Source organism: Egretta garzetta, unplaced genomic scaffold (assembly GCF_000687185.1).
Source record: "Egretta garzetta isolate BGI_Z169 unplaced genomic scaffold, ASM68718v1 scaffold656, whole genome shotgun sequence".
Taxonomy (NCBI): Eukaryota; Metazoa; Chordata; class Aves; order Pelecaniformes; family Ardeidae; genus Egretta; species Egretta garzetta.
In genome coordinates, this window is record NW_009259968.1 from 355243 (window position 1) to 366568 (window position 11326).

General features: G+C 36.8%; 1 protein-coding gene across 5 annotated transcripts in view; it reads right to left on the reverse strand.

Annotated features, from left to right (window-relative positions):
- PPHLN1 (periphilin 1) overlaps nucleotides 1-9890 on the reverse strand; it is a 72804-nt gene extending 62914 nt beyond the window's left edge. Inside the window, exons 1-6 of one of the 5 annotated variants that reach the window (XM_035895803.1) lie at nucleotides 9284-9890; nucleotides 6429-6476; nucleotides 5237-5328; nucleotides 4079-4135; nucleotides 1764-1943; nucleotides 783-844 (exon numbers count right to left, since the gene is read on the reverse strand). In XM_035895803.1, the coding sequence (XP_035751696.1) occupies nucleotides 783-844; nucleotides 1764-1943; nucleotides 4079-4135; nucleotides 5237-5328; nucleotide 6429 (392 nt within the window). In that variant the 5' untranslated portion in view covers nucleotides 6430-6476; nucleotides 9284-9890. The remainder of the gene's footprint in view (nucleotides 1-782; nucleotides 845-1763; nucleotides 1944-4078; nucleotides 4136-5236; nucleotides 5329-6428; nucleotides 6477-9283) is intronic. The other 4 variants (XM_035895802.1, XM_035895806.1, XM_009640268.2 and 1 more) reach the window with 4 other exon arrangements.
- Between the last annotated feature and the right edge of the window lie 1436 nt (nucleotides 9891-11326).

Consider the following 11326-nt stretch of genomic DNA (forward strand, 5'->3'; position numbering starts at 1 on the left):
GACTGTTAATATTTCAGTTATACTAACAATTAATTCTTGTCTGAATATTTAAGGTGAGTTTCGCCCTTGTCCATAAATTTTGAGTACAACACTATCCTGTGCACTTTATTTATCATACTGAAAAATCCCATATAAAACATAATTGCAGGCTTATGTATGTTACAGCCCTACTGTTTATTACTATTCCTTACATTTTATGAAATGTATGCATAGTATGTACCTCAGGGTCCCATCTAAGAAGTGCTCACAGAAATTAATATAGTGTATGACAGAAATATCTACACATTAGTCCAGCTGAGAAAACAGGGAGGTCAGAACAAGGTTACAGTGAACTTCATAATCCGATTACCCACCCCACCAACTTTTAAAATGGTGCAGGTATCCTTCCACTGTATTGTGGCCCCAAGGCACTGCAGTCACAGAAGCAAGTATTAAATCAAAGAATACTCTGAAGTCATGAAAAAAGCGTGACTGATCAGGGAGATGCACTAAATTACTTACAGTCCCAGGCTAACATCCTAAAGATGCTATCATTATGCCTCCTACCCTTACTAAACGAATACTAAAATAGAGACTTTCATGTCATACCATTGTTTAATTTGTATTTCAAACAATGCAACTAGAAACCACTTTTCCTCGACCATCTTTTACTTCAACAGATGTCCTTTCCCACACCCCTGCCATTTCACTGCTCTACTCTACAAACCCTTTTGATAACAAAGAAAAATGCCGTAAATAGTCCCACCCCATGCATGGTACTACTGTAAAGTCTTACAAAATACCTGTATTCAGGCTGCCGACTTATAGGATGATCATCCCTTGGCCATCTGTACCCTGATTCATCCTGCAAAACATACACGCAAAACAATTGTGTGACGTGTATCTCAACATCAGATGTCAGGTACAGCTAGTTGCCAAATGGTACTTATTTACTGCAAACCCAAAGCCTTTAATGAGCTAGAAGAAATTACTAATCATTCACAACAAGGTTTCTCTCATCTTATTCATTCTACCCTATCCCTCTGATGTTCTTCCTCTATCAATACTAAAGAGAGCAACTTTGAAATGCTGTACAAAACACAAAACCTGCAAAAACTATATACATAGGCCCTGACTTCAAAAGAAAGAAAATTTTCCTCAGTGAAATGTAAATTTTCATAAATAGCTTGAAATTACAGAATTTCAGACAGCTGGGTTGGAGGAGGCAACAGTAATGACCTTTCAAAGGTACCATAAATTTTGTAGTTAAGTGTAGCTACTGGGGAAAAAAAAGTATGCAGTTGACATCATGACAGAATGTAAATAAGTGAACAATGTACGAATTAGAAGGATAGGTAGACAACATTGAACAAGTTGCATGTGCAAGGACTTGTTAAATAGAAAGATTTTGCAATCATTCTTCTATTCATCCAGATAATTTTGCACTGCATTACAGAGAGGACTTCTGGCAACTTTTGTTTTCCCCGTTCAGACTCTGAGCTTTCCACAGTGCTGGACAAAGGCTCTTTTCTAAGTCAACAGAGTAGCTAGGAACCACAAGAGCAGCAAACAGGTATTACCATATAATCACAAGAGTCTTAGAAGCACAGTAACTGCAAAAAAGCATCACCAAGTATCAAAACCTGGATGTTTTTTCTATTCATTCTATTTCAGTTTATGAGAACAGCAGTAACATCAATGCTCTGTCTCAAATAATATTGTAATTGTTCAGTATTCAAGCATTAACGAGAAGATAAACATCATAAACATTTGAGAAGAATCACCTTACGTACACCTCGGTGTGGAGGGCCACTTCTTCGGTCATGGGCAAAACTGCGACTCTCTTCATAGTCTCTGTACTCAGCGTGACTGTAATCATCATACCGACTGTAATTCCCATCCCCAGGCCTTTCGAGCAGTGGTGGTTTCTTGGGCACAACGTTTACTACTCTATGGTAATCATCCTAAACCACAAAACAAACAAAATCATATTGCTTCTAACAGCTGGAAATCTGTAGCGAATACACAAAAGTAAAAACATCAAGTTATTTCTAAATATGAGACTATAATCTTAAAGCTGAAATAGCACAGGGGAACAACAAACATTAAAAATCATGCTAGTCTGATGGTAGAATAACTTACTATTCTAATTGGACACCATTCAGATGCAATCCTTAGGCATTACAAGTTTAATTATGGAGAGAAAAATCTTCTACATGGTCTAAGTTCCTGTTGAAAGTTTAAAGCAGTAGCATTAGCTACTTTTTAAGCATCAGCTACTTTCTTTTTTTAAGGATTAGCTACATATAATTATCAGAGACTTTTATATTAACTTAGGAATGCAATAAAGTTACACCTGTAATGCCTGTAAAACAAAGAGCCCATTTGAAAATACTACCAATTTTCTTCATGTCAATAATAACATCCTCCACACTAGAGAGATTATAGTGAAGACAGTCCTTGCTTCGTAATTTGTATAGATAAGCACCTTCTCAATACAACGCAGTAGGTGATCTGAGGATTCAAGTGACAGAGAAAATTTTAACACTCTGTTTCTACTTTTAATGTGAGTTTCGGATAGCTTTTTGCTAGAATGAAAAATTAATTTATTGTATTTCCTTCAAATAAAATGTCATACAGCATTCACCAATTAAAAGAAGGTTTTTTTATTAAGCACAAATTGCAGAGTTGCAACAGATACAAATTCAATTTTCTAGAACCAAGTCTTATATAAGCCAACTGCAAATAAAAAGCAAATGAAAACATGAATGCAAGACCTCGTATTTAGCAAGATATTTTTGTTATGAGCCTTAAAAAAACAAGCTATAAATGCAGAGACTTGAGTTAGCATGTGTAATTTGCAGGGGGAGAAAGACACTCAAACTAGGTTTTTTTTAATAGTAGTAGAAGTCACAATCTAATGCACCAATAGTTTTTGTAGAAAAATAAATTAAATTCACAAACTGCTAAATATTGTCATGCAAAAAAAAGTTAGTTCTGATTTCAGAGACCACCCAACAAATTCACTAGAGGGCAATCCAAAGCTAGCCTACAGCCATACTGATGCAAAGCAGAGACCTACATACACATTCATACACAGCCACAATGCTTGATCTACCCTTACCTCATTGGACATCCTCCACATGCATTTTTTTATTTTTTTTTAGTTTGGTGTCTTACAAAGATGTGCTCTGAAGCCAAAATAAAACTGCTCTGTGCTTTAACCTCACCCAGAAGTCCCCATCACATATATATATATATAACTATACTGACATACAGGATAGTTACAGAAAAGCTGTACCCACTTACTATTAATTGTGCCAAGTGCTCGCAACTTTATGTTGTTTACCAGGATCTGAAAGCATGTGTTTCTACTACAGTCTATACTTGACATATAATTAGCACCCGGTTTAGATTAGGCTAAGTTTCTTGCTCTCTCAAACAACTGATACTTCATTCTGTATCATTGGCATGTCTCAGTTCCAATGCACTAACCTATCAGCAAATGCTAAGCATGTCCACAGTGACAAAATTGATTCCATTTTACTTGTCTAGTCAAAATTAAGTCAAATCTCTGTACATAGACACAGATACAATGGCACAGGCTTACAAGGACACACACTGCCTGCCAACTATCTTGAATCATCAGAGCTGTACAAGAAGGAGCTTCATATCCATCTTCCAGTAAGGCAGACAGACACCAGATCTTGGTTTGCCCAACTGCTGGGGATGTTGTTTTGGTGCAGATAGATAGTACTGATTGTGATAAATGAATGTATTCTACTAGTCCCTTCATCCCCAGTTTCAAACACATGTAATATAAAGCTAGCACTGAACTATCTAGTTAATTCTTGCATCAAAATGAGTGCATTACTTCTTTTAAAGTAAATTTTCATAATGCATATGCCATGCATTATTCCTTGGACAGCTTGAAAGACTAAAGGAATTTAGGAATGTCACTGTTGCAACAGTTAAATTAAATTAGCAATGTGTAAGTCAAGTCAAACGTTGATTAAAAAAAATAAAAATCTGTGAAAATATATTCTGCCTTTCCTCATGTCCTATTGCTGATAAGTATTTTGGAGAAGCGGCTAAATACCCTGTGCAAACTTATCTGATTTCCAGTTTGCTGAAAATGCAGAAATTTTGTTGTTGCCTGTAAAGAGAGTTTAAAATGTCACAGAGCAGCCAAACACTAATACTTTACCCAACAAAGAAGACTACGTAACTAGTTACCAAGTTACCAAAACTGGTACGCTTCCAAAATGACAAGCAGAAAACATGGTAGAGGGAAACCAGAAAGTATGCTAAATCAGCTACACTATTATTCCAACATTTAAAAGCACTAAAAGAAAAGCCAAATAACAGGTGCGGTTACCCGAAATTTTATTTTGCCAAACACACATTGCACAGCATGTAAATAGAAATATCTAAAGTATTATTAAAGTTTTACTTGAGGTGTAATAGCTCAAAAAAAAGCTACAACCTGTCTTCTTCTTTAGAGACTTCAAACACAGGAGAAAAAAAAAAAATTTACCCAACTCTGGCATCAAGATCTTCTGAAAGCATTCTAAAAATATTTTACAGCAGAGTAAGCATAGCTTCTGCATTTGCTTTTATAAGCATAATATACAGTAGAAGTTTCCATGCTTACAAAGTAGGTTTCCATTGACACTTTTCTTGATAAGCATTTCCCTTACAAGGCTCCAAAACACAATTTCTTTAGCAAAGACGTATTTTCAACATTTGTTATAAACATTTCCTTCTATACTTTAGGCTTCATAATAAAAAACTGCATCGGTGACAAGAACAATACTGCACGTAGTCATTTTACCACCTCAAATCACTTCAAAGATGTATTAACATAAAAAAAAAAGCCTGAGGAAAAACACGACATAGTATGGCCTTTGGTTCTCCAGAAGTTATTAAAAATCCTGTGTTTAATAACACAAAGAATTACGCAAAAAAATCAATTTATCAAATACAAATATTCTAAAACACTTTCAATAGATTTGGAAAAAAAAAAAAAACAAACCAAACCCTAAGCCAAAAAACCAAGGTTTAATTTTGTAGGCATCCTATTATCTCTGTGCAGATGCATTTGCTAGATTGTTGGCTTAAATGAACGAGAAAAGAATGGAACTTGGGGTATACTAGGAACTTAAATATGTACGTAAGTCCATCCCTTATGGTACAAGTCATGGTATAAAGGTATAGTGTAACAGTATAATGCTAAAGAAACATACTATAGACTTACATCAGGATGAATCCTTGGAGGGAGACGTTCTCTTGGAACTCTTTCATAATCGTATCGCCCTTCAGACCACATTTCATCTCTTCGATATGCCACTAATGACAATAAAAATCCTATTAGCCAAAACCAGACTCATTATGAATAAATGAAAGGATAGTGAGCATAGATATAAAGGTTCCTGGACTTCTCCCAATATGATATATTATGCACAAGCCCTGTACATGCACTTTTTTTTTTTTATCAGCCGTTTTAAAAGTCTACCTAGTTATAGAAGTAATTAACGGACTTTATGCAAAAACAACTCACGGCATGCACAAGAACAACTGAACAACTGGAAATTAGTGCAGTATAATCACTATAATTACAGGACTTACAGATACTATAAACAGCTCTATTGAAATATATGCATATTGCAAATACCAGCTGTACATATAAATTCATACACACATACCTTATTGCAATTTTGATATTGCTCTGCTAAAAAGAGAGGACTCCTTTTAAAAAAGCATTCAACTCCTATTTATTAGATTGAAGAATTTCTACTTTATATAATAAAATAACTTTGAATTATTTCATCATCTCAACTATATGGAAAGAGGTTAAAACACATCATTCAGTTAGTAAAGCTCTGCATTTTGAATACGTAAATGAAATGCATTCTACACATGCAGATTTTTCCTGTTCTAAACTGAGAGCCAGCAGAACACAAAAATTCCTCTTTCCAGAGAAAGGTGACTTTCAAAGTCGAAATTAGTAACTAAATACAGGTGGAAATAAACTATCACCATAAGAGATTCTAGTCATGTCATGTTAGACAACACAAACTTGAGGAGCTGAAACCTTTCTGATGATTATAAAGGTGACAAATTACATACTATACATCCTTGAAAATAGATAAGAAATTGCTAGAATTATATTTTTCAGTTTCCCTTCACAATGGCAGTTCTAGCTATTAAAAATAATCAATAAGAAAAATAAACAGCAGGTTATATTCAGAAGGAGAAATACACAACATTATCTACTTTCACAAAATAAAAACACTTAACTGGAAATAGACTTATGAGGCTATATAAAAATATTGATTATTACAGATGTTAAGAACCAACATGAAAAAAAAGTTTATTAACTGTAAACAGAGGTAGCACTAAGTCAGATATATGTTTTTGTGAAAAACAACGATCATTCACATACTTACTTTTCTGTCAGTTTTAGCAACTCCTCTTCTGAAGACCCATTCAATTAGCTACAAAAAAAAAAATTGAAGTTAGCAATAAATGTGTGTATATTCATAAGTACATTTTTTTCTAAGTAAACCAGACATTTAAAATCTAAACGTTTTGACCGCCCGTCCCCCATGATCTGTCTGAATTAGTATAGATTAATTCACTACACTCAACTGAGAAAGAATATGAACTCCTCATCTGAATTCACAATATCAGAAAACTTCCTGTGACAAATTATTACAGATACAACACTTTCCTAATAAATTCCAGAGTTTTCTTTCCCTTTTATCATCTTTTACTCACTATCTCAAGTCTCAGTTTTTCTTCCATTTGTTAGCAAAAGCTTTTGGAAACTACTGTAACTGCTTTCTTAAAAACACTCGGAAAAATATTTAATATATTCACTTAGCTTATATTTATTTAAGTGTCTTTCAATATGAGTAAGTAGAGAAAAGTAAGACTCAGTTGCATGTGATGAGAGGCTAATGAAAAGTTTGATTTAACAAATGCTTTTCCTTGGGTAATAGATAGTAAATCCTGATGAAGTAGCTCTTTCCTCAACTGTAATAAGCCTTTATGTCCAGAGGTTTTGACCCTATCATTGGTACAAACGAACCAGAGTATCTTCTAAAAAGTTTGTTCCATTTTATAACAGGCTTGGCCTTAAGTACATTCCAAAACCAAGACACAGGACTAGTCTGATGTAGTCACAGATTATAAATCAAAAGCTGACTAAACTATCAGAGTTTGGTTGGTCCCAGTTTCAGTAAGGGTGAGAGCAGGAAGGTCTGCTGTGCCTGCCCTTGCCAGTGTGTTCCACCTAACAGTTACTAATTCTGAAACCATTGCACATACTGCAGTAGGTGTATGTCAGGTGTGTTCATCAGAAGCACCTCCCTGGCACTTTCACAGTTCCTGCCTCAACTTTTCTTCATTCTCTACTTCATGGAATTCTGCTAAAGCCTTAAAAATTCATACCAGGGGCTACATGTGCATTAACTGTTCTTAGGCCAACCCTGTGCCTTCTTCCCACATCACCAGGAGGGTGCTCTATCTGCTCTTACACTGTCCCCACAATCTTTTCTTTGTACTTAGAACAGTACCTGAATACTCCTGTTTCACATGTACCAGGAGGGACAGAATTAGCTGAGGCGAGACAAAATCATTACACTGGAACAGCGCCATGGGCTTTCTCTTTGCTGCTGGTCCCTCATGCCCAGCCCTTGCCCCAAGGTGGACCATCCCTGTTGTCCATACCCGCTCTCAGCTGGAGAACGCCTGACCGTCCTGCAGTGCCTGCTCCCACCCCTGCTCATCCGCAGCCCACCCGCCTCCCATATGCAAGTAGACTTTGCTACCCGAAGGCCACCCTCACTCAGTTTTTAGACCAATGGCAAATAGCAGAAGCTGGATTCAGATAAGGTTTTCAAGTGGTCTGGTTTTGGGCAGTTACTGAAATTGTTAACTGAACACAGTGTTCCAAAGGCAACACGTTTCAGGTAAGTGCCACTGAAGCTAGGTGCAAGCTTTCACATCATGCCGCGCTGTCAGTCAAGCCACCTCCGACATCCCAACACACGGCGGCAAGCACTGACGTTCGCATACACACTCTATTATTTTATCAGGCAGCAAGGCCGATAAAAACACTCCCACTTTTTATCACTGTTGACGGACCTCGCTGAAACTAGCAAGAATTATCACCGGTATTTTGAGAAAAAAAAAAACCACAAGCCAACAGACTGAAGGAAAAAAACCCACAGTTACATCAGAAAACAAGTAAGTACAGAGATGGAAGAAAAATCTCAGAAGTGAGAATATTTTGCATTTAGAGGAATGAAATGAAGAAAATTAATCAGATAGAATCAATCATCAAGCACATCGGTCAAAATGCTGGTAAGGAAGAGAAGTAGGAGGAGATCAATTTTATATAGAAGACTAAACAGACAAATTTTAGCTGGGATGAATGAGATAAAGCAAAGATGCACTTGAAAATACCAGGAAACAAAAAATAAAAAAAATGTATAAAGGGAGGAAAATGCATTTCCCAGCATCTTGAGCACTTTTCATCTGTTTCTACAGAAAAAAAAAATCCATTTCTTAAACAGTGTGACCTAACACAGCTTTAATAACAACCGTGAAGAGAGTAAACTCTTAGGATCAATCTGAGAATATTCCATTAACAAGGATTAAGAGATCAAACCTCAAGTTTACCATACTGTGTTCAGATTCATCTGTTCTGATACTACAAAGTTGTTCTAAAACAAAGATTTAAGAAAAATAAAGATAATCTATTTTTGTTTCACACCTAACGCCGTTGTCACTCACATTGACTGTTTTCCATTAGCATATACAGCAAAGGTAGTTGATATTTCTTTAATATCATGACATATATATAATCACTTGCTATATTAATTTAAACAACATTTTCCTATTTTTGATCAGAGGTGACTGTTCTCCCCGAAGCAAGGTCTTTATTTTCTCAAATAGAGGCACTCCAGCATACACAGAAGCCATTCTATTAACGCAGTGCAAGCTGCTCTGCTGTGGCCAGGTGCCCAGAATGGCTTTACTGCGATATCATAGCACCATGTCTCACTCTATGCTAGTATAACGGACTTAGTACAAAAAGTGTTTCTTCATCAAGCACATTACATGGGTCATAAACTTTAGATTTTTTTGTAAAACTGGGTTTTCGTTATCAATCATTAACTTCTTATTCTTTTTTACTTTTAAAGTAATATATGCTAAAAAGAAAGCTGACACATTTGCAAAAGCACTCTAGTATTCTGCAGTATTTTGTACACGGTTCTTGTCTGTTTACACTTACTTGCGACATCAATTTTCATCACAGCTAGAAATATCTACTTCTCCAGGATCCATAATTTTCCAGTGTGTGCTATCACCCTTCTGCTGAATCTACATTTTTGTTTCAGAAACGTACAGCTTTCTAACACACATGGCCTTGTCTTGCCATATGTGAACAAAGCACAAAACCAACGCTGTGCTGTAAATGCAGAGGCAGGCAGCTGCAGTATCTCTGATGCTAGGGGGATGTATCTGGTTTTATACTGTCACTTTGACAAACAGCAGAGATTGTCAAACGTGGACCACTTCTGTCCCTCCTCCGCTTTGGAAAGATCTCAAAAAAAAGAGCTTAGATGCTTTTTTACGGGTAAGACCTAGGAAGAGAATTGTAACTTGTTAGAAATATTATGGCAAATTTTGCAACAATTGCTGCTTTGAGGACATAAAGATAGAAAACACTGCTTTTTCTTCCAACAATTAGAATCTGCATGTGATAGTGCTTCAGAAATATTCCAGTATCTCTTACCTAGACAGAAGGCAAGACAGACAAAACTGAGTTTGGTGGGAAAAAGGAAAGTAACTTTCTCCTCCTTCCCCCCTACTTGGGACAGGCAGAAAACATTGAAGGGCCATAGTCCTCTATTGGTAGGATGAAAAAGAAGTGTAAGAGCAGAGGGAAAAAATCCACCATGACAGTACCTAAAATACTGTGGGGGAGGCATTGAGGAATACAAAGATAATCAACCTCTTCCTGATAACTATTATTATAAGATTTTCAAAAGCAATTAGAAGCATGACAGCAACAAGTCCAGATGTGTTCAACCTAGCTACTAAATCTATCTGAAGGAAAAGGCTTTATACCAATCTTTCCTGACCTGTTCACAGTAATTTTGGCTTAAAATAAGAGAAAGGGAAAAAAAAGGGGGGGGGGGAAGGAAAAAAATTATTTAAGAAAGCACTGAGCACAAAAGTCAAATCAACTCCCACCTCAAAAGGAAAAAAAGCCAGAAATGCGTAAGCTGAATAACATCATCAACAGCAGCAGCATTCTGATGAGGATTTACAATCCCACCGGTTCAGTTTTCTTACCACATCGATCTAACATATCACTGGGAACAAAGGAAACTGAGGCAATGCATTGTGGTTTCTATTAATACAATGACCAATGTGTTAGCACTTATCTTTGCCTGAACACCTGAGGTTACCAATGCCCCACCCTTCATCAGTGTCAATGCCACAAAAAAGAACATTCTGCCAGGCTGCGATGGGACTGCTACGCTAGCAATGTCAAGGCAAACAACTGTGATCACCGCCTCCATCCTGACCTTCCCTCCTGCAGCACAAACATTTTGACAACAAAATACATCAGCTCACCCATACTGTTGTCATAACAGGTCAAAACTTCAATGCTCTCAACCATTACACTTGAAAGCATGAACTCTGATTCAATTTCACCCAGGAAAAAATCAATGTATCAAACCCTACTCATTGCTTGCACAGATTCTGTGCGTTTCCACATCTTCCTGTGTGTTTCTGAGAAAGTCTGTGTTCCCTTCAAGTCCCAGACAGCTCAGACAAAGAATTATTATAAGACTGCCGATGAAAAACATGAATGCATGGTAAAGAGCCTACTTAAGGAGTAACAAAGAACCATGGCGCGCAGACTTAAAGTGCTTAAATACTAATAAAGACTTTAAATATATTACAGGACACCCTATTGCCAGGCTAAGCGTAAAGATTTATTCTAATACTTTTAAGGTAATCAGCTATATGACACACATCTTGTTTGTCCCTCCAGAAACACAAAGCTACTGATGCCTCACCACCGTACCCACAAGAAGCCTCACTGACAGTGTTTACAATGGGATCCACGCAGCCTCCAGCTAGTTATTAGAAGTTTGGAATTACTCTCGCCAAGTATGTAGAAGGGCTAACACCCTTCCCTCGAAGTAAAAGAAAACCCGCAAATTAAACCGAAAATCAGAATCTCCGGTCACGCGTGGGTTTTAAAAAGGATTAAGCAAAAGTCAGCCTGGGCGCCGACACGGCGGCGGCCTGCCCCGAG